General features: G+C 44.5%; 1 protein-coding gene and 1 long non-coding RNA gene across 2 annotated transcripts; one reads left to right on the forward strand and one right to left on the reverse strand.

The window, feature by feature from the left end:
* Positions 1 to 3989: 3989 nt before the first annotated feature.
* Positions 3990 to 16497, reverse strand: LOC120406254 (uncharacterized protein At2g34460, chloroplastic-like). The gene is made up of 5 exons (XM_039540791.1): positions 16122 to 16497; positions 13620 to 13761; positions 12354 to 12555; positions 11060 to 11227; positions 3990 to 4926 (listed from the first exon to the last, which is right to left on the reverse strand). Exons 2-5 carry the CDS (start codon positions 13752 to 13754, stop codon positions 4769 to 4771), a joined length of 663 nt encoding a protein of 220 aa, XP_039396725.1. The 5' UTR covers positions 13755 to 13761; positions 16122 to 16497; the 3' UTR covers positions 3990 to 4768.
* Positions 9224 to 13764, forward strand: LOC120406256. The gene is made up of 4 exons (XR_005599167.1): positions 9224 to 9296; positions 10248 to 10342; positions 10696 to 10765; positions 13643 to 13764. It is a non-coding gene; the product is annotated as an uncharacterized LOC120406256 (long non-coding RNA).
* Positions 16498 to 24436: the final 7939 nt, after the last annotated feature.

Genomic DNA, 24436 nt, shown 5'->3' on the forward strand with positions numbered 1-24436 from the left:
TGGCACATACTGTAGTATGTTTGTTTCCTTTCTGCCAAAGTTTTAAAGAGCTTTTTCTTCCTCGCTCTGTAGCTGGAAGCACAGACAGCCTTAGCAATTTTGGGTGGGCTTGCAAAATATTTTTTCAGGCCTGTCCCATCCCATCCCAAATGTCACTGACTTCTGTCCACTGTGATCACACTAGTATTCACAGGATTGGTTTTAGAATTTTGCAGAGGCTGCTGCTCACGGGTTCCTCCTTCTTCAGGGTTTGTCTGTCTGGATTTAGAGTCTGTCCAGACCTCAGAGCTGTAGTCAGACTCTATGCCTCTGGAGTGGCATGGCAAGGATTTGATAACTTGATTCAGACTTGACTTGCAAATCTGAATTGTTAGCTGAGATGGCATGTGGAGGGAAAGGAAGTTCCAGACAGGCTAAAACAGAGCAAAAGTTCTCTGACATTTCTAAAGAGAAATCTACTACCCTGATACAAGGTCCTGGTTTTGGAATCATAATGATAATTACTTATTGCAAAATAGTAAACAATAATAAGATCTCATATATACCAATCAGCCAAAAAAATCCTGGTTCAATGTTTCTAAGTTCTATTCCAGTTACATGCTGCAGACTTAAGACCCACACTGTTAAGTTTGATATTCAATAAGTCTTAGAGCACAGGGCAAGTTCAAGAAAACTGGAAGAAAGCTAATGTTGTGCCAATTTTTAAAAAAGATAAATGGGATGACCTGGGAAATTATAGGCTTGTCAGCCTGACATTGATCCCGTGTGAGATAATGGAGCAGAACACCACATGCATCATCATCATCACTGAATTGCAACAGCTTGGCTCTGTAATAGAGGTTGCAATTAGATGGTGGTGGTTTAATAGATTCGGATTTAAGTACCCTTTCCTGCCAACTCCCTACTGAAACGGTGATTGGTGCCAGCTGCTTGCCCTGTTCTAGAGGGAGTGGGCAGTTTACTATCTCAGATAATAAAGTAATGCCTTTGTGTTCTTAATTCTAGTTATTCGAGCATTGGTAATATTGCATGTTATGTATGGATGGCCTTGATCCAATTCCCATAGAAGTCAATGGAAAGACTCCTATTGACTCCAATGAGAGTTAGATATGCCTTAGGCCCACAAAGGTTCCATTGTTTAGTTTTAATTCTGTTAGGGGGGTTTGGTGTGGTGTTTGCTTCCTGCCCCAAAAGCACACATTCATTAGTGCCTTGAGAGTAGTGACTTATAAGGGGAATCCTCTTCCTGCAGTGTATAATAAGCTTTATGATAATAGGAAGTTGTGCGAGTCTTTCATAGCTTCTGGAGGTGCTACCAGCAGCAACTGTATGTGGAGAGACTTTGACTGCAAATTCTGAGGACAGTTTTGAGGACAATGTAATATTGTAATAACTTTTTGTTCTTCTGTAATAAATAAATAATCATGTATTAGTAAGAGGCCAGCACCCAATGTAGAAATGATCACACTTAGTTTTAAATCATGTTGCATAGTTTTCTGGGAATGATAGCACCAGAAAATGCCTCATGAAATTACATAATAAAAGGTCTAGAAAACATGACCTATGAGGGAAGATTGAAAAAATCATGTTTGTTTAGTCTGGCGAAGAGAAGACTGAGACAAGATAACAGTCTTCAAGTTCAAAAAAGATTGTTACAAGGAAGGTGAAAAATTGTTGTTGTTAACTTCTGATGATAGAACAAGGGCTTAAGTTGCAGCAAGGAAGGTTTAGATTGGACATTAGGAAAAACTTTTTAACTGTCAGAGTGGTTAAGCACAGGAACAAATTGGCTATGGAGGTAGTGGAACCTCCATCACAGGAGGTTTTTAAGACCAGGTTAGACAAACACCTGTCAGAGATGGTCTAGTTATTACAGTCTTGCCTTGAGTGCAGGAGACTGGACTAGATGACCTATTGAGGTCCCTTCCAGTCCTACACTTCTATGATTACTCTTGATATTTACTGTAGCCAAAATTACACTGGATAGGAATTATTGTGTTTAGGCAATGGAAATCTGACCAGTCTCCTTATTTCAGTTGATAAAGTGTGAGTTCAGCTCATTCTCTAGCTTGGAAGGAATAAACCACAAAGGCCAGTCCAGGAGGTTCGCTGACATTTAGACACTATGCATTAATTAAGCAAAAGTTTCTGCTGGGACAAGTTCCACCCACATTAAATGACTGTGTCTGGAGTTATGCAAGTTGAGGCAAAAGGTGAGGTTTCTTGACGCACACAAATGTTAATGATCACAAGGGTGAACGTGTAACAAAAGATTTAAGCTATGATTCCTACATTTTTCCAGATAGCTATGGATTATTTCTTTTTCCACATTTCTGTCCTGTGAAGGTGAACTATTTCAAAATGAAATGAGACATCAAAATAAATGAGATGTATTTTATTGGTAAGAGAAATGCTTATTCTACTTTAAAATAGGATTTATCATCATTTATCTTTGCAATGTGCATCTTTAAAACCCTATTTGTATCAGTGATGAGTGTTGCAAAGTTGTTTTTACCTGTGCCCAGGCTGGCTGGGCTGCTTTGAGAACATGTACAGTTAACTGAGATAGGAATAAGAAAAAACACTGATATTCACAATAATAACCATACTCTGAAAGTAGTCACCAAAAAGCATTCAAAACCAGACATCTGGATAAAAACGAAGTTGAACCAATCACTTTCCTTTGAATGACCTCATATGTTTTTGTAAGATAGACCTTGTGTTCTTTTGGTTTTCACAGCATTCATGACAGTCCTTACACTGTCAGAGAAGGTGCAGTTACCCAAGGTGACTATAAAAAGGTGTAAGTTCTCTGTTAGGGTCATGGCTAACTGATGCCCTATTAAGGATTTTATCCTGTGAGATACTGTGCAGCTCCTGGGAAAAACTGAGTACTATCAACTCCAAAGCACCCAGCAGATCAGGTCTTTAAAGAGGAAGTGAACGGCTGCCAGCACTATAGACCAGGGAGTTGGGAATGAGTCCACCATTGACAGAGGTTCCCAGCAATAAGGGCCAGTACTTAATGTGTGATTAGAGGTAATGAAGATAACTATCGACTTGCACTGGGTGTGGAAGGAGGATGAAGGCTGGAGGTTTGGGTGGTGGTAATGTGGGAAACCTTGCAGGGCCGGCTCTAGGCACCAGCATTCCAAGCATGTGCTTGGGGAGGCACTTTTCAAGGGGCAGCACTTTTTAAGGAGCGGCACTCCGTTGTGTTTTTTTTTTGCTTCGGTGGTGGCAAAAAACCTGGAGCCGGCCCTGGCAGAGGGAAGGGTGGAAAAGGGAGCTTGCACTGAGGAAGAAGGTGGTTGGGAACCTGGACAGCTGGACAGAAAGGTTTAAGGAACCTGCACTGAGGAGGCAGCAGCATGTCCACGCTGGGTTGTTTGGGCATAGCATTATCAAACATGTCTGCTCTGGTGGCAGGGTATATTCAGTTGTGAATAGCAATTCTTATCCATAGTCCAATCACTGGTATTTTGACATTGAGGTCAGTGCTGGTTCTAACAATATCAAAGATAGGAGGATATTAACTAGTAAAATTTGCAACATTAAGTAATAATAGAAAAAGACTTTCAACTTAAAAACCAGAATACAGCAAGGCACAGTGTCATTAAGAACAATCAACTGGTTTAAAAACCCTGTAAGATTCAATATAAACGTATCAAATCTGTTCCCCTATATTTGAAGATACAATGCTGCCTTGATTATGTATGAGAAGTGGAAATTCACCCACAGCATGCTGCAAAAATCTGTCTGTTAGTAAGGATAGGATTCTTTGCTTCTTCTTTCTACAGAACCAGACTCAGACCCCTACCCTCTGATACTTGACACCATGCATGCAAGGCATTGCATTTATATGATGGAAATGGAAATCATCATGAAGTGCAGTGGCAGAAGAAGTGGGTATTCACCCACGAAAGCTCATGCTGCAAAACATCTGTTAGTCTATAAGGTGCCACAGGATTCTTTGCTGCTTCTATCCTAGAAAGGCTTCCCTTAAAAAGAGCTGAGGGACACCGCTAAGCAGCTATTTAACCAGACCTGACAAATGGTTGTGTGCTGATGTGAATTAATGACATGACCTTCAACTCCTAAATCTACAAGAAGTTTGTAGCTCACTGTTCATATATTTAGATTTCCTAGGATACTGTCTTTTAGCTGAAGAGTAGAATAAACAACATAGTTAGGAGGCTAACATCCTAGGTACAAAAAAGTAATTATGGGCTGGATTCTCCTCTCACTTACACTAGTGTAAATCAAGAGCACCTCCAGTGCCGTTACACTGCTGTCAAGCCACTGTGAGAAGAGAATCAGTCCTAACATTTGTGGTGATGGAGTACCTGAAGCAGTAAATGTCTTTTGTGAGTGGTTATATGGTAGAGCAAACCTGAGGCATTTGATAACTATAGAAAACATTTAGGGCCGAATTTAATGGAGATGTGGAACACCCAAAGCTCTCCTTGACTTCAGAGGGAATTATTGGTGCTTATCTCCTCTGAGGATCATGAGTGAAAATTATTCTTTTGTGACAAGACAAATGAAGATTCAAACAAACTGCAACTTCTTTAGCCAGGTTCTTTGAATATTAACTTGCTCCTGAATATGTAATGTATGATATAGTATGTTACTATTTTATTGTAATTTTTGCCTTAATAAAATTGTCTTTTTAAAAAGTCTATCTTGTGTCATAAGTGCTTGAAAGTTCTTTGCCGCTGCTTTGGGGTTGATACTTATGTTATCCTGCCAAAGAAAAATACAACCTCTAGTTTGTACACATTGCCACTCCTTTTTTTAGCCATTCGTTACTGTTGAGGAGAGACAGCATGAAGCGAGCTACATCCCCTCTTGCCACTGAGTTGGTTACTGGGTAACCATTTGGATCAGGAACGAAATAGCCTTCGTGAGTCAGGATTTCTTTGTCTGTAGGAGAAAAATATAAACTGATATGAACAGTGGGTGGAAAAACCAGAATTGCAGAGTCAAAACATTACATTTCAATTGATTCTCACCTGCTCAACCCCAATGGGGTATGAAATATCAAGTTAATTTTAAGCAATAGATATAGAAAGGTACTATTTTGTATCTTTGACAAATCAGGAAATATAGTGGCCACTCTTAAGTATTGCCAGTTGCTTAGGTCAGTGGTTCTCAACCAGAGATCCGGGGCCCCCGAGCAGGTTTCAGGGGGTCTGCCAAGCAGGGCTGACATTAGACATGCTGTAGCCCAGGGCAGGAAGCCGAAGCCCCACTGCATGGGGCTGAAGCCTGGGGTTCCAATCCCCACCACCCAGGGCTGAATCCAAAGCCTGAGCAACTTAGCTTCACCGAGCCCCCTGTGATGTGGGCCCCAGGCAATTTCCCTGCTTGCCACCACTTTAGCTGGCCCTGCCTTTTATATGCAGAAAAACAGTTGTTATGGCACAGGTAGGCCATGGAGTTTTTAGAGCATGTTGAGAGGGCCTCAGAAAGAAAAAGGTTGAGAATTTAGGTAACTAAATAACTTCAAGGACTTCTACGAGATATTATGTGATAGTCTAGGTGTAGCTACATCAGCTCCCTCTTTCCCTTCCCCAAAGACTTCTATCACTCTCTTTATGTCTTCTTTTCTCTATCTTCTCTCTCTCTTTTTCTTCCTGTTACAAACCCTGCTTAACCTTCAGGTAGCCACCTAAGAGGCAAGATCCTCAGCCAGTGAACACTGATTGAAGTCACAGGAGCTCTACCGATTTTCACCAGCTGAGGCCTGGCTGAAGAGATCTATTAAATAGCAATAATGAATGCACCCAGTGTGGTAAGTAATCACCTTGTCTAATATGTTACTATCAAGCTATTTTTTGCTTGTATATAGGATTCTTTAGCCTTGTAGTACGTTAAGAAGAAATTTTGCTCATTTTCAGTTGACTTCCTTACTGCACTTGTACTCATTTAAATTTCTTAAAATAAAGTCTGAAAAATAACAACTTTTAAATAACATTACCGTAGTATTTGCCATATTATTAGTAGTATCTATATCACTATCATTTATTTATTTGTACTGTAAATCAGGCTGGAGGTCTATTCTATAACAACCAGTCTGTATTATTTATAAAGTAATGAGCCACTCTGAAGCAGGTTCTGCCTCACCTTACCCCAGGATCAACAATTATTCCATACATAATATTATTTGCCTGCAGCACATCATTACCTAACCTCCCTCCAGAAAAGCCTATTAAAATCTCCTTGGAAGTTTGACAAATGTTTATAATGGGTCTTGTTACTGTTTTATGGTGGAGCGAGGAAGGTGGGAGTGGCAACATTTCCCAGTAATAAAACATTGTTCAGCGTTGCAGAGAGAATGTATTAGCTGTTTTTGGCTAAGAAACAGCGTACAGCAGGTAAACAGTGTTTTTGACAAGTGTCTACCCTGCAAGGGAATTTTTGTTAAGACTCCAACTCATTTATTTTTCCTTCTCATTTTTTATTGTAAAAATGGAAGCCAAATTCTGCTCACAGTTATGCCAGTGTAAATCCAGAGTCACAATACTGAAGCCAGTTGACATACTCTGGATGCATCAAATGTATCAGGTTTATAAACTGATATGGTATAAAAAGTTACCATCTGGTTTTACAATCTCCCCCAGACAGAGAGAGAGTCATAGCTATGACAGAACCAAAGAGCTTCTGCTGTTCTATATTCTGAGCCAGATTTTCAGAAGAGTTCAGTACCACTTCAGCACCAAAAAGAAGTGGCCAAATTTTCATAAGTGTTTAGTGCCCATTGCTTTCAAAATACAGCTCCCAATGTTCTCCATGAAGTGCTGGATGTTCTCCACAAACAGGGGCGGCTCCAGGCCCCAGCACGCCAAGCGCATGCTTGGGGCGGCATGCTGCGGGGGGTGCTCTGCCGGTCGCCGGGAGGGTGGCAGGCGGCTCCAGTGGACCTCCCACAGGCGTGTCTGTGGAGGGTCCGCTGGTCCCGTGGCTCCGGTGGTCCACCAAAGTCGCGGGACCACCGGACCCTCCGCAGGCATGCCTGCGGGAGGTCCACCAGAGCCGCCTGCCGCCCTCCTGGCGACCGGCAGAGCGCCCCCCGCGGCATGCCGCCCTCCTTGGGGCGGCGAAATGTCTAGAGCCGCCCCTGTCCACAAAGTGCAGATTTATGAACATCTGTTCTTTTTTAGTCCATGGTGCATCCGTATAGGAATATTGTTTTTTCAATATGCATTTAACATCACCCTCTTAAAGGTGTTTCTTCTTGAACTACCAACGTGTCTTCCTGGAAAAGAGTGTGGGTTTAAAAAAAATAAATTTCCTAAACTGGAGGAGTTTCTTGTAATATACTGTGGTCTGACAGGAAATTATCAGGTGCTAGCTGTGAACATTAAGGTGCTGAGAAACCTCAAGGGAAATGTTATAACATAAACTTGTTTCCTGATAGCATTTGGCTTGATGAGTAAACATAAACATGTTCATTTTTAAATGGGGAATTTAAGTTGAGGCTGAGGTCCTGGGAGAGATGAGCTCAGATTCAAATAGAAGCTCCCGGAAGCAGAAGCATGTCCCCCGCTCCAGCTCCTATGCAGAGGCGCAGCCAGGTGGCTCGGCGCGCTGTCCTGTCCGCAGGCACCGTCCCTGCAGCTCCCATTGGCCATGGTTCTTGGCCAATGGGAGCTGCAGGGGTGGCGCTTGGGGCAGGGGCAGTGTGTGGAACCCCTTGGCTGCCCCTACACATTGGAGCCAGAGGGGAGACATGCCACTGCTTCCGGGAGCTGTGTGGAGTAGGGCAAGCCCCCGGCTGGAGTGCCGGAGCAGGGCAAGCCCCGGACCCCGTTCCCTGGCAGGAGCTCATGGGCCAAATTAAAATGTCTGAAGGGTCAGATGTTGCCCCCAGGCTGTAGTTTGCCCACCCCTTAGCTAGAGGGTCAAGAGCTTTTGCCTTTACACTGATCAGCCCAAGATCCCAGGTCTGTGACAGGTTCAAGCGAAATTAGATTTTACATTTAAGTACAGTAAACTCCATTGTTTTGATAACAATAATCTTTACTAAAAATGAGGGTGCACCCCAGCAATAAAGTCCACATGGGGAGATACCTTGTTCTAGCCCCCTCTTGTTTCCATTGTGCTCACAAAGGACTGTATAGAACTACCATGTACAATGACTTTTAACAACCAGTGTTTGACAAACTCCAGCTCTGGGGATCAGTGGGGAGGACTTAATTAAAATAAATGATCATTAATAATCGTTTGCTGTGGATTTTACTATCCTGCAAGAATGCAGTGAGATCTATTATCCCAACATTTTTTTTTCCTTTTTGCAACAAAGGTCTTTGTTAGTTTATTAAACTAATATGACGCCTCACAGATAATGCTGACATTATTTTTCTAACTCATTTACAATGATCACAGGAAAACAATTAATTCCATGAATTTCTGGAGGGTACACTTTATTTGATCATGGAGCAGTTTAATCTTTTTAAACCACTGGGATTATCCCCAGCAAAACAGCTTTGCTTGTTAATATACTATCAGTCCTCTAATATCCAATTTTTTTTCTTTAAGAATTAACTCCTGCTGCTAGTCTTATAAAATTAACCACAAGTGTTCTGTGAATAACTGGAGGCCTGATCCTGTAAGATGGTAACTACTCCCACAAGGTGCTGAGCACTCTTAGTTCTGACTACTGACTTTGTTAAGAGTCCAGGATGCTCAGTACCTCCTAGGAGCAGCTCAGTAACTCCCAGGATTGGGATCTAAGCCCTTGATCCTGCAAACACTTAAGTACATGTGGAACTTTACTCATGGGATTAATGCTAGCAACTGCAACAGGATTACTCATGGGTGTAAAATGTGTAAGTGTTGAAGGTTGGGGTTTACAGGTGTTTTATTTTATTAATACGATAAATAGGGTTTTCAATTAAAAACACAAAGATTTGCTAATCTGGGGTCTGTATCCTTCACAGGATCTGAAGAATGTAAGGCCCTGAGGGGCTTTACTGCTATACTGAAAGACGTTTAGGACCATATATTCAAAAACAGAAGCCCAGTTATGTGTGTAAAAATTCACAAACAATCGTAAGCCTACAGCACACACCAGAGCACTTACATGTACGTGATCGACTGTGTGTTCAGATACCTCACAGTGTGATTGTGACATATATGGATGCTAGTGTGACTATACATGCAAAATTGTCACTTGTATGATTCTGACTGGGACGAGTGTGAGTACAATTACAAAATATGAGTTACACAGCAGGGCAAAAACATTCTTAACAAAAAATGAATCAAGGCAAAACTGTTAGTTACAAACTCTGGTGAGAATGACGAAAACATGCACTGAGGTTTCTCAGTCTCTCTGTCCCTGGTGTGAGTATGGACAAACCTGGGCATAGAGCAGAGGTGGGCAAACTATGGCCCAGGGGCCACATCCATCCCACGGGACCCTCCTGCCTGGCCCCTGAGCTCCTGGCCAGGGAGGCTAGCCCCACGCCCCACAGCCTCAGCTCACTCCGCCACCACTGCAACGCTCTGGGCGGTGGGGCTGCGATCTCTTGCCGGGCAGCGCAGCTGCAGAGCCCGGCCTGACCCGGTGCTCTGTGCTACGTGGTGGCGTGGCTGGCTCCAGCCGGGCGGCGCGGCTGCCTGTCCTGGTGCTTTGGGCAGCACGGCTGTAATGCCGCCAGCCACCGGTGCTCCAGGCAGCGCGATAAGGGAGCAGGGGGTGTTGGATAGAGGGCAGGGGAGTTCTGGGTGGTGGTCAGGGGGCAGGAGTGTGGATAGGGGTCGGGGTGGTCAGAGGGTGACAAACAGGGGGGTTGATTGGGGGCAGAGGGCAGTCAGGGGTGGGGGGGTCTGGGGCCAGTCAGGGGATATGGATGGGTGGATGGAGCAAGGGTCCCGGGGGGGGCAGTCAGGGGGTGAGAAGCAGGGGGGGGTTGGATAGAGGTCAGGGGCTGGGCCACTCCTGGATGTTTGGGGAGGCACAGCCTCCCCTAACCAGCCCTCCATACAATTTCAGAAACCCAATGTGGCCCTCAGGCCAAAAAGTTTGCCCACTCCTGGCATAGAGGAAAGCCCTGGGAAAAGTGATAGTATGAGTCAAAGCAGCAGAAAATTGTCAATTAGAGATGAGCTTTGCTTTGGAATGTTCGGTTCACAAAATTCAAACAAGGAGAGGGTGCTACCTTACATGAAATGAAGCCTAAAAGGGATTTGTCTGAACTCCGCTGAGCTCCCTGGATTTCACACAGCTTTATCCGTTGCAGTCATGGTAAAATGAAATTAACAAGAGCTCTACCTTCACACTAGAATGGAAAACTGAACTCAACAGGGCTTGATTTTGCTGCATGCATGGCATGAAGTAAGTAACAGGTAGGGCAAATTTGGGGCCTGCCTATTCTTTGATAGTGTTCCTTCAATTCAATGTTTTTTCCACTTATTATCCTTGAGCCTGGTCTAATGCCCCTCAAAGTTTTTCCACTGACTTAAATGGGCACTGGATCAGGTCCTTGGTTAGTAAAGCTTTGCTATATCAGTCTCTGGAAACATTGGCTAAATGATGTCGTTAACATATAACTGATACCCCTATATTGGAAACATTTATTTTCAAATCCATTTAATACTTTCCTTTTTGTGCTTTCTGTTTTAAATAGTTTGGGTCACCTGTAAATAATTAACGGTACTGGCTAGATGTCACTCTGCACTCTTTTCCAGATAGCTCTACCAATTCCCCTCAAGCCAACTAACAGATCTTGCAAAATATTGAGTGGTCTCAACTCCAAAGGTAAGCTCTTGGGGGCAGGGAGTGTCTTTTTGTTCTGTGTTTGTACAGCACCTTGCACAATAGAGTCTTGGGCCATGACTCTGCCTCCTAAGTGCTACCATAATACAAATACAAACGTAGTCAGAATCAAGGCCAATCAACATCTGCTGCAGGAGGTGCTTAACATCTATTCAAAATAAGGACAGTAGGCAATGAGTGGATATCTTCGTCACCCATAAGGCCATCATATTACTTACTGGTTATACAGTCATCAAAGCTTTCTCACAGTTGATGCTGCTACCCTAGTTCCTTTACCTGTGGCTGGAACATTTTGAAGTCCTGGTGGCCTCACTACCGTCCAGCTGAGGTCACTGCACTCCTTCTCTAAGTAGTTCTCCATCTGATTCATGTTGGTAAGCACACTTCTGATGAGTGGCAGGAGGAGAAAACGCACCATCAGTGGAGCATTCTGTCCAGACTCAGCTGTAAGGAAAGAGACATTCTTTTCACTCTTCTCACAGAATTCCTGGTCTAGGTCTTGGGACAGAAGGGGGAAGGTAGACCCAGAGAGGGAAGGTAGACCCAGAGGTTCTTCACAAGGTAAACCCAGAGGAGTTCCTTATGAAGCACAGGAAACTCTTTGGGAGTTTGATTCACTATAGTAAGGGCAGAGGTATGCATTACTAAGGGGAGGGCAAGTCTGTAGGGAAAGAGATTGCAGGAGGGAACCAGGAAGCTTAGGGAGAATTTCCAGCAGACCTTAGTCTATGTTGTCCTACAGATTTAAAAAACACTTTTTTAACAAAAGTAAAAAGAAAGGCGTTTTCCAGTGTTTAGCTATTTAACTAGCTAATAAAATGAAGGAATTGTAGATAAGCATGGCAAACACTTTGGGCCTAGGCACTGTAACACCTACTATATCAGCATCTTCCATCAAATGAGGCTGGCCTGTAGAACTGTAAAAGTGGTTCATCAAATTTTGAGCTCTATTTGTAAATGCACCAGGCAGGATATATCATCCAGTCACATGAAATGCAGCGTAATTTATCGTGATCCTTGTCCTATTCTGGATAGGATTGGAGGGTTTTGGAAAAAATGAAGCCAAGACAGCCTCTGAAGAAGCTATCCCAGGCTGTATGCAGGACTTTTGGGAATTTTAGTGGGTTCTGCTTAGAAATCCAACAAGAAGGGATATGGGGAAATTTTTCAAAGGCCTCTTACTTAGATTCTAAGCCCCTTGAGACAGGGACCATTTTTTTGTTGTGTGTACAATACCTAGCACAATGTGCTCCTGGTCTATGACCAGGGATCCTAAGCAATACAAATAATAAAGAGACTTAACAGCCTAAGTCCTATTGGCTTGCAAGGCAATATAGGAGGTTAGGTCAATTATGGCTTCTGAAAATGTTATCCCTGCTCAACAACAGAACTGCTTGTCCTTTCCTTCAGTATTGAGACTTTTAATTTTCAGTTCAAGGTTCTCAGGAATCTCAGACACCAAAATCCCCTTTACCCAGTAGACAATGGTTACCCCTCCTCCTGCCTCATTCTTTCTCGAGCCAATGTTTAGAAGGATGCACTTGAACAATCCGCTGGTTACTGTACTCACGGGAAGTGTACCATGATGTCATGGTTATTACACGGTTCACTTTGGCTAGCCGCATGGCAGCCACTATCGCTTCCATTGAATCTGTGTATCCTGAAATTGCTGAGAAGATCTTGTAGGGGAAGCCCAAGCAGGAAATGACAGCATCTTGACCTTGAAAATGTCCCGACAACTGTTCTGCTGAAAAGATGTTTGCTTCCACCACCTAAAAAGATTTAATAATATCATAATCTGGTCAATACTTCTCTCCTCACCATACCCATCAACATTTCCTTCTCCTGAGGCACAGCGTGATGAAGTGACTTGCCCAGGTTTACTCAGCACCTCAGTGGCAGAGCTGAGAATAGAACTGAGAGAGCCTAACTCCCAGTCCACTGCCTAATACACTGGACTGCACTGGAGTTCAGTGCCTCCCAGCCCCACAGACTAATGATACTAGCTCAGGCTCTAGGGAGGACCAAGTCTTCAAGGATGTGTTCACTTCTTTGTTTGCCTGGTCCAAAGTCAATGCTCTCTTCTCCAGGGTCATAAGAAGTCCAGTCGAGGTGTCTGGTGAAGCTCTTCTCTGAGGCAGTTAGACCCCATTCCGGCAAGCTTTGAGCATCTCTTGAGCTCTGCTGATTGCTCTCAAATCCCACTAAAATCAGCACTCTGCAGGAACAGAGCCTTTGGCAATTCCACCCTTTCAATTCCCAGACCCAAACTGCAGCTGGGGTGTGCATAAAAATAGCATATGACATAAAATCTCCTGGGATCGTAGAGATATCGGCTCAGAAAATACAGTGGGAATTTCTAGTAGGGCAGGAATCTGCAGGTGCTGTATCTGGTTATTGGAGATCACATGCCACAAATAATTTAGATGCCATTGGCCATGCTGACATGTTTGTGTAGAATCATTTGCCCAACCTGAGTTACAATAGCTATGTAGAAGCTGATCCAAAGCCTATAGAATCCAATGGAGAGACTCCAATTGAATTCAATAGGTTTTGGATCAGATCCATAGGCAATATAAGTACAGTAGATAGATATAGAATATATTTAGGCCAAGATAAAAAAAAATTACTGGTCCTCATTGCTTGCATTATTGGTTGCCTGACTTGAGACACATTAAAATGACCACAATTTTTAGAACGTGCTGAGCGCCCACCCTCTGAAAATCAGGCCCCTCTAAAGTGTCAAGTTGAGGTACCCCAAATCACTAGTCACATCAGCAAACCTTGGCCTCATATAGCAAACTATTATCTGCTTAGTATTTACGTAATGAAGTACCTTCAAATTTTTATGTTGAACAGTCAGTTTGGTGACATTCCGCACAAGTGCTGTCACTTCATGGCCTTGCTGTAGCGCTTGTGAGACCAGAAACTGACCGGACTGACCTGTTGCACCAAGAACCGACAGCTTCATAACTTATCTGCAAAGAAAAGGCAAGGGTGAGAAGGGTTTTGGTTGCGAATAGCTGCCTGGTATTTAAATTTAAAAGGGGGGGGGGGAAACGGTGTCTAGATGTTTAGGAAGACAGTAACTTTCAAGGTCCAACTCATCTTGTTTAACTTTGATTTCGGCACAGTAGCTCTCTAGGGATCAGAATGTGTAAATTACAATGCTGTGGTGTGGAGTCACATGACTGCAGGGAAAGCTCTAGGAGAGACTGATTCTTCACTCACTCCCCAGTGCAAGTGGTGGGAGTGAACAGCCTGTACTGCATGTTAGCACTTTCCAGCCTGCTCCCCATCTCCGCTGCTGGCAAGTTCTGTAGGCTAGTAAAGATGCTGCGGCAGGACATGAAGGAATCAGTCACTAGTCCACCAAAGGCACGGACTGCAGTTGTCCCTGGCTCTTGTACAGGATGCAGAAAAGCTTCTTGGTGTGACCCTCTCTCATCTGATTCCCTCACCATCACCTGTTCAAAGGTGAGGGACAATCAACCCCTAAGGGTATGTCTACACAGCAGACATTGGCATTTCAGAGCGAGTGAGAACCCAGGATGACAGACGTGGTCCAGCGGGGCTCGTGCTAGTACTCTAAATAAATAGCTGTATAGACAGCCCTTTGAAGTTGCAGATAGGGCTGGAGATCGGACTCTGAAGCCCACTCCCCTCTCAAGGCTTCAGAGCTCCAGCTTCCAAGTACTGTCTACACAGTTATTTTTAGAGCACCAGTGAGTTTGTTGACCCAGGCTTGGAGACTCATTTGCGCTCACTCCAAAATACAGACATTGGAAGCATTTATAGTTAACGTGGCTATTGATTTGTTTTGAGTCAACTATCTGCAGTGGAAATTATGATGGGTAAAGTGTGTAGAAATGTTTAGGTGCAGTGTACATTCCCAGCAGGATCAAGGGGCAGCTGGGAATCTCATCATTCTCTCTAGCTCCTCCCAGACTGTGCTCCCCATTGCCATTGTTTGCGTGGTGCCTCACACTTCGGGGCATACTGGGCAGATTGTTGCTATAGTCTCAATGTATTTACTTACATTTACCTTATAATTAAAAAAGACCCAAGGCCATCCAGAGGTACACATAACTATTGTACACAACCACATGTTCCTATTCCAGTTACCCAAGTTCTCCCACCCCTATTCCCTGCTTTGGTTTGTTTGTTACACCCACTTATCAGGTCTTGTCTTTTATTAAATTGTAAGCCCTTCAGTCTAGGCCTGTCTTCCTGTATGTCCATATAGCGCCTAGCACGATGGGTCCCTGATCTTGGATGTGAGATCAACATAAGAATGAATAAGGAATCCTTTAGCTCCGATATACTTTGCATCGAAGGTTTCAGTGTACTTTATAAGAGTGGTTAATTTTACAGATCGGAAAGATGAGACACTGAGAGATGGGGTGATCGGCTCAAACCCACAGAACAAGCTGGGAATAGAACCCAGGCCTCCCGACTCTTAGTACAGTGCCTATAAACCAGCCTGATAAACTGTAACATAGAGATACATAATTTTTGGCAACTCAATTGGCTCAGATTTGTGTTTTTGAGGATTTAAATTCCCTTCCTTTTGTACCTACTCAGCAGCAGGGTGAGTCTCTTTGCTAAGGGAGAGGTGGAGCAAGAGATTGGAGCCACCTCTTCTGGGATGCGAGGAACTACACCTCATTCGCCCAGTGCCTCTCTGCCCTGTGCTGTTTCCTGGATATCAGGCCTGCTGAGCGATCAAGGAGCAGACAGCTGCTTGTATCATTTCAGAATGCTGAATCATCCTCTGGAGCCAGGGATTTCTGTTAGCTGCTATTGCTACATTTTCAGATTGAGACTGAATTCTGTGCGTGTGTGTGTACCTGCAAATGCTATTTATCTTATATCTTTGCAGAGCTCTCGCTGGAGTTCACCGCTGTGCTGCTCTGTTCCCGTCTGGGAATTGTTTGGAACAGCTATTCCCCATCTGCTTCATGCTCCCCCCACCAGAATCTCCCTCTTCCCCCTGTCACCACATACACTACATTCAGAGATATTGCAGTGAGAAAAGACTATTAGATCATCCAGTCCATCCCCTGCCACTATCAGTTTGTTCTACACACTCCTTATGTGTCACATTGAGTAGCAGCAGCAGTGGGGCAAGAGATCATTGAGAAAGAGAGGGCTGCTTATTTATTGTATCATATAATCAATCCAGGATCTTCCATAAGATTATTCAATAGAAATTTAAACAGGCCAAGTTCTCCATGCCCCACCCAGCACCACTTCTCAGCAACAAGGAGACAGATGAGAGCATAGAAATGACTTTTCCCCAGCCCATCCTTTAATACAAACAAGAACAAATACTTACCAAATCACTTCCTGGAGACAAGCGATGGGAGATGGCTATGCCCCTTGGTTAGAGCAGTAGCTAGAAGTAGCTCTGCAGCAAACTCTCCAGAGAGCTTTGCAGCGTTTATGTATGGGAGGCTGGAACTGGATTCAGGTTTCCTTTTCTGTCGTGTTTACACTAAGTTTTCCAAACAGAATCATCTGAGCATGTATGAACTGACCCCTCCTCTCCCTACCTCGTACAGACTCTGCCTCTGTGAATGTTTTATGTGCTTAAAAATAATGTCTTAATCACCTTTGGTTTGTTTTTTATGTATTTTGAGGCTTATCACTAATTTCCCACAGTCCAGCCCTATTCCCTTTTATCTGAACAACATGAACAATCCTGCTAATGCAGCAGAAAGTCACAGGCAGGGAGCGTGCAATGCTGGGATGTTGCCACGCCTCCAGTGTATTGTTACATAAAAGTTATGCAAGAGTAAAAGAAACCCATTAACCACACTAGCTAGGCTGTCAGCAAAACAAATTGCCATGACTGCATCCAACCACAGAAACTGCTTCTGGGATTTGCTGAAGTGGGATCTCAATTTTTCAAGAGATCCTGATTTTGCAGAACAAATTTGTAGAACAGTGGAGTCTGCTGCTGCCTGAGCACATTGATTACTATTTGGGGCAGTGCCTAGATGCCACAGTCAAGTGGGGACCTGGGATGGGGTGTATAAACACCAGTGGCAGTGACAGGGTGAGGGGGGAGCCAGGAAGCTCAGTTAGCACATTCTGTGGCACCTGGAGTGGAGAGGCAATGAAGGATTAGACCCAGCTGGGAAGATCCAGGCCAGGCTTCCTATAAGGGAAGGATTGCAGGACAATAGGGGGAAGGAGATGCAGAAGAAGAAGAAAAGGGGGGGGGTTTCCTTTTTGGGAAAGGAATTGTGGTGAGGCTTGTAGGAAGGTGTTTGTAGTGTGGGACTGTCCCTGATAGATCAGGGTAGCTGGCACAAAAAAAAAAAAAAAAAAGACTCCTGAAGCAGGTAGGGGAGAAAGAAGCCCTGTTGGTCAGCAGCTCAGGAAAAGCTGGGTCTTTGAGGAGACAGCTGCAGCGCTCAGTAAGATAGGGAGACTGAACTCTGCGGAGCCTGACAGTAAGGTAATGAGTCTGCAGGGAACTAAGCCCAGGCAGGGTGGAAGAGTTTTTGTTCCTTTATCTTTGGACATTGTCCACCTGGGAGGGGTAGGACTCTTAAGGGTATGTTTATACTACTAGTCTAGATGCAATAAATTGACCCCTGAGCACTCTCCTCTCCTCCCGTGTGCCTGCGGGAGGTCCACCGGAGCCGCGGGACCAGCGGACCCTCCGCAGGGACGCCTGTGGGAGGTCCACTGGAGCCGCCCGCCGCCCTCCCGGCGACCGGCAGAGCGCCCCCCACGGCATGCTGCCCCAAGCACGTGCTTGGCGTGCTGGGGCCTGGAGCCGTCCCTGCCTGCTAGCTTGCTAAAATAGCAGTGAGGATAGGCCCTGCATCAAAGCTCATAAAACTAATGCTCCTTTAGCTGTGCCTATGCCATTATCAACAGCTATTTCTGTTGCTTCACATACATATGTGACAAATTAAAGATAGCAGTGTTGCTGCCCTGAGGTGATTAAAATATAATGTTGAGACACTTGGGGGAAGAAGACAAACACCATCTTAGGAAAAGGGGGCTGGGAAAATGGAGGCTAGAGGCATGAAACAATGTAGTTGCTGATGCATTGTGAGGGTTACCCTGTTTTTTTTTTTTCTTCTCTATTCACTTTCCCACCCTCATGGGCAGGGGCACAGCTTCCAAGAGGAAAAGATTAGGGTTTATAGGCCTTGTGGGGAAAGTGGGTTTGTTAGGAGAGACTGAAGGAGACGAGCATGTCTAGATTTAGGCAGAGATGAAATGAGGCAAGATTTCATGTTCTGAGGACCAGAAATAACTATTGGGGCCCATAATGAAGCTGCCCCCCATCCCGTCCTTTCTGCTCACACAGCTAGAGAAATGTATCCTCCTTCAGTATCAGCAAGAATATAGGGCCCACCTATGAGCTACAGAGTTTACAATGGACTGGAGGGTTCCTATGGCTGCTTGCTCTGTTTCTGTTTGTGTGACATCTAAAATACAACAGCATAGTGTGCAGTGTGGTTCCAGCACAAACTGAGGGTGCCACCTACTGAATCACTAACGTCAGTTGCCCTGGCTAATCAACAAAAAGAAATTCATAGTGCTTCAGATTTAAGATTTTAACTGATAAATCCCCCTGGATAGGAACAAAATAAAAAATGAAATTGGTCATTATCCCATAAACACTGGAAATGGTGGCTTGCACCTGAGCTTGTCCCCATGGAGCAGTAATATGGACTAAGGGGGTGTGACTTCTAAACCGCACTAGTGTTGTGTATGTATTGATCCATCTAGACCCTGCTGGTGTGCACTAACGCTTCCCTCGTAAGATTTAACACACTTTTATTTGAAATAGTAGAATGTTAAAGCACATTAGGGAATGTTACACAGAAATTACTTATTACAGTTAATGCTACTGTAATGGTTAGTGCCTTCAATATACATTACTCATCACAGAATACACAGAGAGCTCTGAAACCCCCAGATTAAAGCACCTGGCTCTTTGAAGTAAAGACATGTGTTCTTACTCAAAGGGTTTTTATGTTTTTGTTTCAGTCCAATTGGAAATCTATTCTAAAATGTTTACGTCAAGGCCTGCTTCTCAGGTATAGTTGTTTTAGAAATACAATTAGGAATTACCACTGGGAACAAAAGCAGTTAAAAAAATCTGCATTAAAATTATAGTACAGTGACAATCAAAGGTTATGTTAATAATGCGGGGGCTAAAATAAATGAAAAAGGAATTTTTCTAGCATAAAGACTGCAGAATTTGGCCCTGATTCTGGTAGACGATACAGTAGAACCTCAGAGTTATGGACACCAGAGTTATGAACTGACCAGTCAACCACACATGTTTGGAACTGGAAGTATGCAATCAGGCAGCAGCAGAGACAAAAAAAAATTTAAAAAGCAAATACAGTACAGCACTATGTTAAATGTAAGCTACTAAAAAAATAAAGGGAAAGCAGCATTCTTCTTCTGCATAGTAAAGTTTCAAAGTTGTATTAAGTCAATGTTCAGCTGTAAACTTTTGAAAGAACAACCATAACGTTTTGTTCAGAGGTACGAACATCTCAGAGTTATGAACAACCTCCATTCCCGAGATGTTTGGAACTCTGAGGTTCTACTGTATGTTTACTGTAGATATCTTGAGCAAGGGATGGTATCTCCTCTGTAGATAAACCTCTTTGAAGCCAAGGCATGGCCACACATAAGTTAATTATTTACATTATTATACTGAGGGTAAACATTTTAAAAGCATTTAAGTGACTTAGAAGCTCAAACCCTATTTTAAAAAGTGACTCAGGCACTTAAGTGCTTTAGAATATTTTACCCTAAGTCTTCATTGCTTTTCATTTTTTGCTGTTGATTGATAATTACTTCTTAAAACTGGCTCAGGGACTTCTACCTTATAACTTGGACTCTTTCCCTTGGTGCCTTAAGTTGCACAATGTCTGTAAAGGAGGTGTATTCCTTTTCTATAAAGTATCACCCACTGCATCTGACAGCAGGACTCTTCAGTCTCAGGAAATTCTTGCTGTTCTCTTCAGTACAACAGTCTGACCCATACATGCTTTCCTAGACCCCGTGTAGTAATTTACAGTAGGTTGGATTATTTCAATTGTTCTCCTGCATTCCTGGAAATTAAGCCACATTCTCCATTCCAACGTGTGTGAAATGCTGCTGGCGGAATTAGAACTGGAAGTCACAAACTCTCCATAGTGCTGGTGTCATGAGGGAGTAATTATTTATTAACTTTTATAGCCACATGCATTTCTAGGGCTGGTTTTCAGTGAAATACTTTGATTTTTTTTTTACAGTAAAACTGCTTTGAAGACTTGTAGGAGGTACACACAAGGACTTTGGTGAATTAATCTGAGTTATCATCACAGAAAGGTTCAGTTTTACTTGTGATCATCTGATGTCAGTTTACTGGATGTTTCAAGAATTAGGATAAACACCTTAAAATCATATTCCTTAGTTTTTTGAACTTTCTGAATCTGGAAATCTTTGCCCACCAGATTTATTGATGCTGAGTTAATAGTCTTAAATGTAACATAACCTGGATGAAAAGATAAGGTTCCATGTAAATCTCATGCTTCTTGCACTTTGTATTTTGTGTATTGATTTTAAAGCACCTTGAGGTGCACTGGGCTCGTAAGTGCTGGTTCAATTAACTTTGGATTGGAATTTAATTATAAATCCCAGCCTCTCCACTCTGGACAAAAAGTCACGCTAATTTAGAGGAGATGGGGGAGGACTGAATGGACCAAGTGGGTGGGACGGGAATATGGAGCCTCTAGTTCATTGCTGTGAATCCAACCTATGAGCTTAAAGCAATGTTTAGGTTCAAAGACTGTTGATGGCGCCAGAGGTAGCAATTGCAATTGCATAGTAAGGAAAGACATTAGGTCCTGTTCTCTCAGATGAAAGAAGGGCATTGTAACATGGGTGGACAATGGAAGCATTATAAGGACTTGCTGAAGGACAACCTAAAAAAGTTTAATATTGACATTGACACTTGGGAGACACTTGCCCAGGATCACTAAAATGGAGTGAAGTCCTACATGATGGTCCCCTGCATTTTGAACTCGCTCGCCGACAAGTTGAAGAGGACAAGAGGTGCAGGAGGAAGGAGACCAGTCATGGTCAACAGCCTCTGCTGAGCCTGGAAACATCTGCCCTCATTGTAATAGCACTTATTAGCCACCTGAGGACCCATAACTGGAAGATGATCATACTTGGTAATGAGTGATCGCCCACCATCATCAGAATTCACCGGTGAATGCCTTTACCAGACCACCTGTGAGCCTCGGACACATGAAGCCTGAGCCCAGTTTGTGGTACCCCGGTGCCACCGACGTTCAGTATTGCGGCTTGCCCTGACAACCCAGCAGCTGGACACCTGGGCCTTGAGAAAACCCTAGCACAAGTTCTGGTCCAATTCTTCTGGCCCAGAGTGCACAGGGAGGTGAAAGACTTTTGTGACTTCTGTCCTGAGTGCCAATGAGCAGCCCCAAGAGGAGTACCGAGGGTGCCCCTCATTCCGTTGCCAGCAGTTGGCACTCCATTTGAGAGGATCACTATGGACCTTGTGTGGGCCCTCCTGATGGAATTCTAATACATCCTGGTGATCTTAGATTATGCCACACGATTTCTGGAAGCGTTCCCCCCTCTGAAACATCACAGTCTGAATGACTGCTATGGAGTGCTTGAAAATCTTTGCCCTGGTGGGCCTTCCCCGGGAGGTTCTGACAGATCAAGGGACTAACTTTACATTGAAGATCCTTTGCCAAATCTGTAGCCTCCTGGGAATAAAAAGACCTCTGTGTATCACCCCCCTGGCGGACAGGCTTGTGGAGTGTTTTTTAACTGGACACTGAAGGAAATGATGCACAAGTTCCTTCCAAAATATTTTGGCCAGTAGGACCAACTTATCCCACCCCTGTTACTGGCCACTCAGGAAGGTCTCCCTCTCATCAACCAAATTCTCCCCCTTTGAGTTGTTACATGGTCAGTAGCTAATGGGGCTGCTAGACCTTGTGCGGGAAAATTGGGAATGGGCACCATCTCCATCACAGTGCCTTCTCCAGTATGTCCAGCAGCTTCAAGAGCAATTAACCATGGTGGGGAACCTGGAGAGAGTGAACTGGCAGAGTGCTCAGAAAGACCAAGAGCGGACATATAACAAGGGTGTCCACGGAAGGACCTTTGATCCCAGCGAAAGGGTGTTGCTCCTACTACCCTCCGAGTTGTAACTTCTAGCATGCTGGCAGGGGCCTTATGAAATTATTCGCCAGGTCGGGACGGTCAGATTTGAAGTGTCCCAACCCAACCAGAAGAAAAAACGACCGATGTAGCTTGTCAACTTGTTAAAGGCATGGCGGGAGCATGAGGGACTGTTAATTGCCCTGTACCATCCGGAGCCAGACCCCGGACCCAAGTTCCCAGACCCACTTGACTCGGAAGGACCACAACTGGGGGACACCCTGAGTGAGGAGCAACTGAGGCAAGCCTGGAGTCTGTTGAAGGCATTCCCTACTATCTTCCTGGCACAGCCAGGACAGACCACGCTCGTCGAGCATAGCATATTGACGAAGTCGTGCGAGAGACCACAAGGCCATTGCCATGCCACACATGCGAAATAGTTGAGCAGGAAGTCCAGACCATGCTGGAACTAGGCATTGGAACCCTTGCTCCACCTTTCTCGAGCCCCTAGACTGTGTGGGTGCTCATCTGCATCCGACCGAGACTGTGTATTTGCTGGCTGCGTGGCCCGGAGGCTTAGGCCACAGCCTGCTATCAGCTCGGCCCTGCCCTAAGGCCTCAGGATGTTAATTGCTGTCGGCCCCAGCTGAGGGGCTGGGAGCTAGAGACTACGCAGGGCACTGCCCCACCCAAAGGGGGGACACACACCCAGATTATTGTTTGTTTGCCTCTGTTAGACAGGCCCAGAACCATAGACTCAGCTCAGCCCGGCTAGTGCGACCGGAGCCCAAGGACTACCACCCAATACAATGAGGCAGAGTGGCCTCCCTCCCCACTGGAGAGAGATGAGCATTACACACCTATTATGGAAATTGAAATCCTGCTTTCCTATTGGTTTCTTATAGGTTACAAAATTGCTTGTACTCTAAACAGAAAAGTATGTTGATGGCACCATATAGTTCAATATTTAACTGTTCAACATACAAAAAGGAGGAGGGACATGATTTTCTTCTTGCTCATAGCAGTGTAAACCCCACTGAGTCAATCTTCAGATATACTGGGACAATGCTTGGTACCCAGGAGAAAGGGGCACTGATGGTTTCAGTGGTCTTTTAATGCAAAATGATGCTAGTCCAGGCTCACTTGAACTATAAATTGTCCCTTAGCAAATCTTTAGGTGAACCCTATCTGAGGTTTCAACCTTGTAACAAAACCTTAAACTAATCAGACTTCATCTGTTTTCTACAAAAAGTGTTCACAACAAAACAACAAATGCTTTAGATGCTAACCTTTGAATTTCAAACCACTATGTGGAGCTTCTAGCCATGCCTGTGTCATGCATTGGGCATGACACTCATATCTGCGGCCTACCTCACCCACATGCATTCCTGAGGTCTTGCTGGTGTCTCAGGTGTCCAGCGGTCATTGATCAGGGTTTCCTCTGCAGAAAGTCCTCCCAGCCATCAGTGCTGCTCTGGTGCCAAACTTGAAGGCAGCTGCTCTACCCTGCTCAGACTGCTCTCTGTTCCCCATGCCAGTTTGCAGGCAGCTCAGAGGATGCAACAGTGGAGCAGATGGCTGCGTTTTTCCTGTCCAGGCAGGGAGCGCTTGGCCTTAACAACTGCACTATTTTTAATTACGCATGGTATAATGCAGTAGCCAGAGCCCTCTGTCTGCAGCATTCTGCCATTCCCTGATCTGTCTGCTGGCCTGAGCGCCCCCCCCCCCCCCCCCGCTTCTAGAGGGGGAATGACCTGTGGTCTCTGTAACCACACCCTTGTTTTGTTCTACAAGGTGGGCTGGGGCAGTGAGGGCCCAATGTGGGGAATGGAATGAGAACAAACTAACAGAGGGGACAAGGGTTGTATGGTGGGACAGGACTGGGATGGGGTTGAATTGTTTGGGCACAAGCACATAATTAGCTGAGCTGAAGGAGGCTAATGGGGAGTAGGGATGTGATAGCCCAGCAACCTTACTCACCCTAAACAACTCTCCCTGGTTCCCTAATCCACCCTAAACAACTTCTTACCTCCAGGTGGTCAGTCCAACACTCAACAACCTTTCTGGTAACTCCCCAAATTCTCTCCTATTCATAAGTTCCCTCCATGGTGCTTCCAGTCGCCCTGGCTCCTATCAAGCTTAGCTACTGCCCTTCTAAGTCTCCACCATTTAGTGGTCTCTAGAAGCCTGGACAGGAAGCTCTGCTGTGCTGCTTATGCAGTTTTGTGTTTATAAATGGCGATGTCGCCCTGGCTCCTATCAAGCTTAGCTACTGCCCTTCTAAGTCTCCACCATTTAGTGGTCTCTAGAAGCCTGGACAGGAAGCTCTGCTGTGCTGCTTATGCAGTTTTGTGTTTATAAATGGCGATGTCTAAGCCATGGGCAGGGAACATAAGTAGAAAGATTTGTTTGTTTTGTGGGAAGGGTGTTGTGATTGCACAAAACCCTTTGAAAAATAAACCCGGAAACCCCAAAGTTTTT

Source organism: Mauremys reevesii, linkage group 5 (genome assembly GCF_016161935.1).
Source record: "Mauremys reevesii isolate NIE-2019 linkage group 5, ASM1616193v1, whole genome shotgun sequence".
NCBI lineage: Eukaryota > Metazoa > Chordata > Testudines > Geoemydidae > Mauremys > Mauremys reevesii.